The 1,324-nt window shown below is 50.3% G+C and overlaps 1 protein-coding gene across 1 annotated transcript in view; it reads right to left on the reverse strand.

The window, feature by feature from the left end:
- Positions 1 to 934: 934 nt before the first annotated feature.
- Positions 935 to 1,324, reverse strand: part of T265_09320 (hypothetical protein) — a gene marked incomplete at both ends in the record, with an annotated part of 3,616 nt that continues 3,226 nt past the window's right edge. Inside the window, one exon of the mRNA XM_009175353.1 lies at positions 935 to 1,221. Within this exon, the coding sequence (XP_009173617.1) occupies positions 935 to 1,221 (287 nt within the window). The remainder of the gene's footprint in view (positions 1,222 to 1,324) is intronic.

Raw genomic sequence — 1,324 nt, forward strand, 5'->3', positions numbered from 1 at the left:
TATGTGCAATTCATGGTTGTACGTGGGCTGGGATACTGCCAGGGCGCCCACACCTAGACAGGAGGACGATTAGGGTCCTCAACCAAAGCCTTTGGCTCAAAAGCCTAACCGCAAGGCAGCGGTGTTTGGCGGGAAATGCAAATGCATTACCATTTCTACGGAACAAGTCGCCACATGTTCCAACCCCCAACCTGGAGGGCCAGGAGACTGTGTTTGTCAGACCTCTAACCATTGACCAACCTGGTATGAGAGACTCTGTGAGTGTCGCGGGACACTCTCCAGTATAGCTCAATGGATCGCTGAGGTGCGCAAACCGTCACACCACGGTAAGGTCCAGTCTCTTCGTGACGGCCCAACTCGGCCGATGACACCCCACTACGTTTGGTAATGACGTTCATGGTGGTACGCAGACCCGGACCTAAAACCGTCACTTTGTCGTGGTGGTCCGGCTTCTGTGCTGCAATAAGCCTGCTATCTATTCTGGCTAGAACACAGTTAACTGAGTTAACCATGGGAATTCCTGGAGATTCAACCATGCTAAAAAGGTCAATGTGGAACGTGGTCCGGCGTGCTGCAATAGGCCTGCTATCTATTCTGGTTAGAACACAGTTAACTGAGTTAACCATGGGAATTCCTGGAGATTCAACCAACCAAAAAAGGTCAATGTGGAAGAGATTGACGAAGAACAGCGTACCGTACCACCGTACCAAAATGAATATCACTAATAGGCAGTTTGGGGGTAAAATCGTAATGTCCTTGTCGTTCAGCGGCTGCCGTCCACCTGAACGGCACAAGTGAAAAGGGTGTAGCACCGCTCTTTAAGTTCTCAGCGCGGGGCAGTATGTTTGCCAGCGCGAGGACTTGCATAAATGTCTAATGGAGCTTTAAGCTGGGTTCTAGATGGAGAGTGGACAACTGTCGCAGGAAGGCCATTTCACGCAGCTACCACCCGAAGCGAGAAAACATTTCGCCTGAGCTTAAAAATTTTCTCATTATGTCCCCGCCGTGTATTTGCTGGGTCAATATTGAAAAGCCCGTTGGCCAAACCTTGTTTAATCGGGGCATAAGTAAGAATTAGGTCCCCTCGAGGGCGAGGATACCCCTGGGGAAAGAGGTCAAGCACCGCCGGACACGTTTCGTAGTCCACGGATTTGAAACCGGCAACCATTTTCGTAGCTGCTCGCGGGACACGCTCAATGAGGGTTACATCTTTCGTGCGTCCTGAGTAGACAACTTGGTTGGCATATTCAAGGAGCAGTCTGACGTAGCCCCATAGAGTATTTGAAAGTCCATGCGAGTAATACGGAAGGTGCGTCAAATCATT

The sequence above is a fragment of the Opisthorchis viverrini genome (genome assembly GCF_000715545.1).
Source record: "Opisthorchis viverrini unplaced genomic scaffold opera_v5_268, whole genome shotgun sequence".
Classification (NCBI taxonomy): domain Eukaryota; kingdom Metazoa; phylum Platyhelminthes; class Trematoda; order Opisthorchiida; family Opisthorchiidae; genus Opisthorchis; species Opisthorchis viverrini.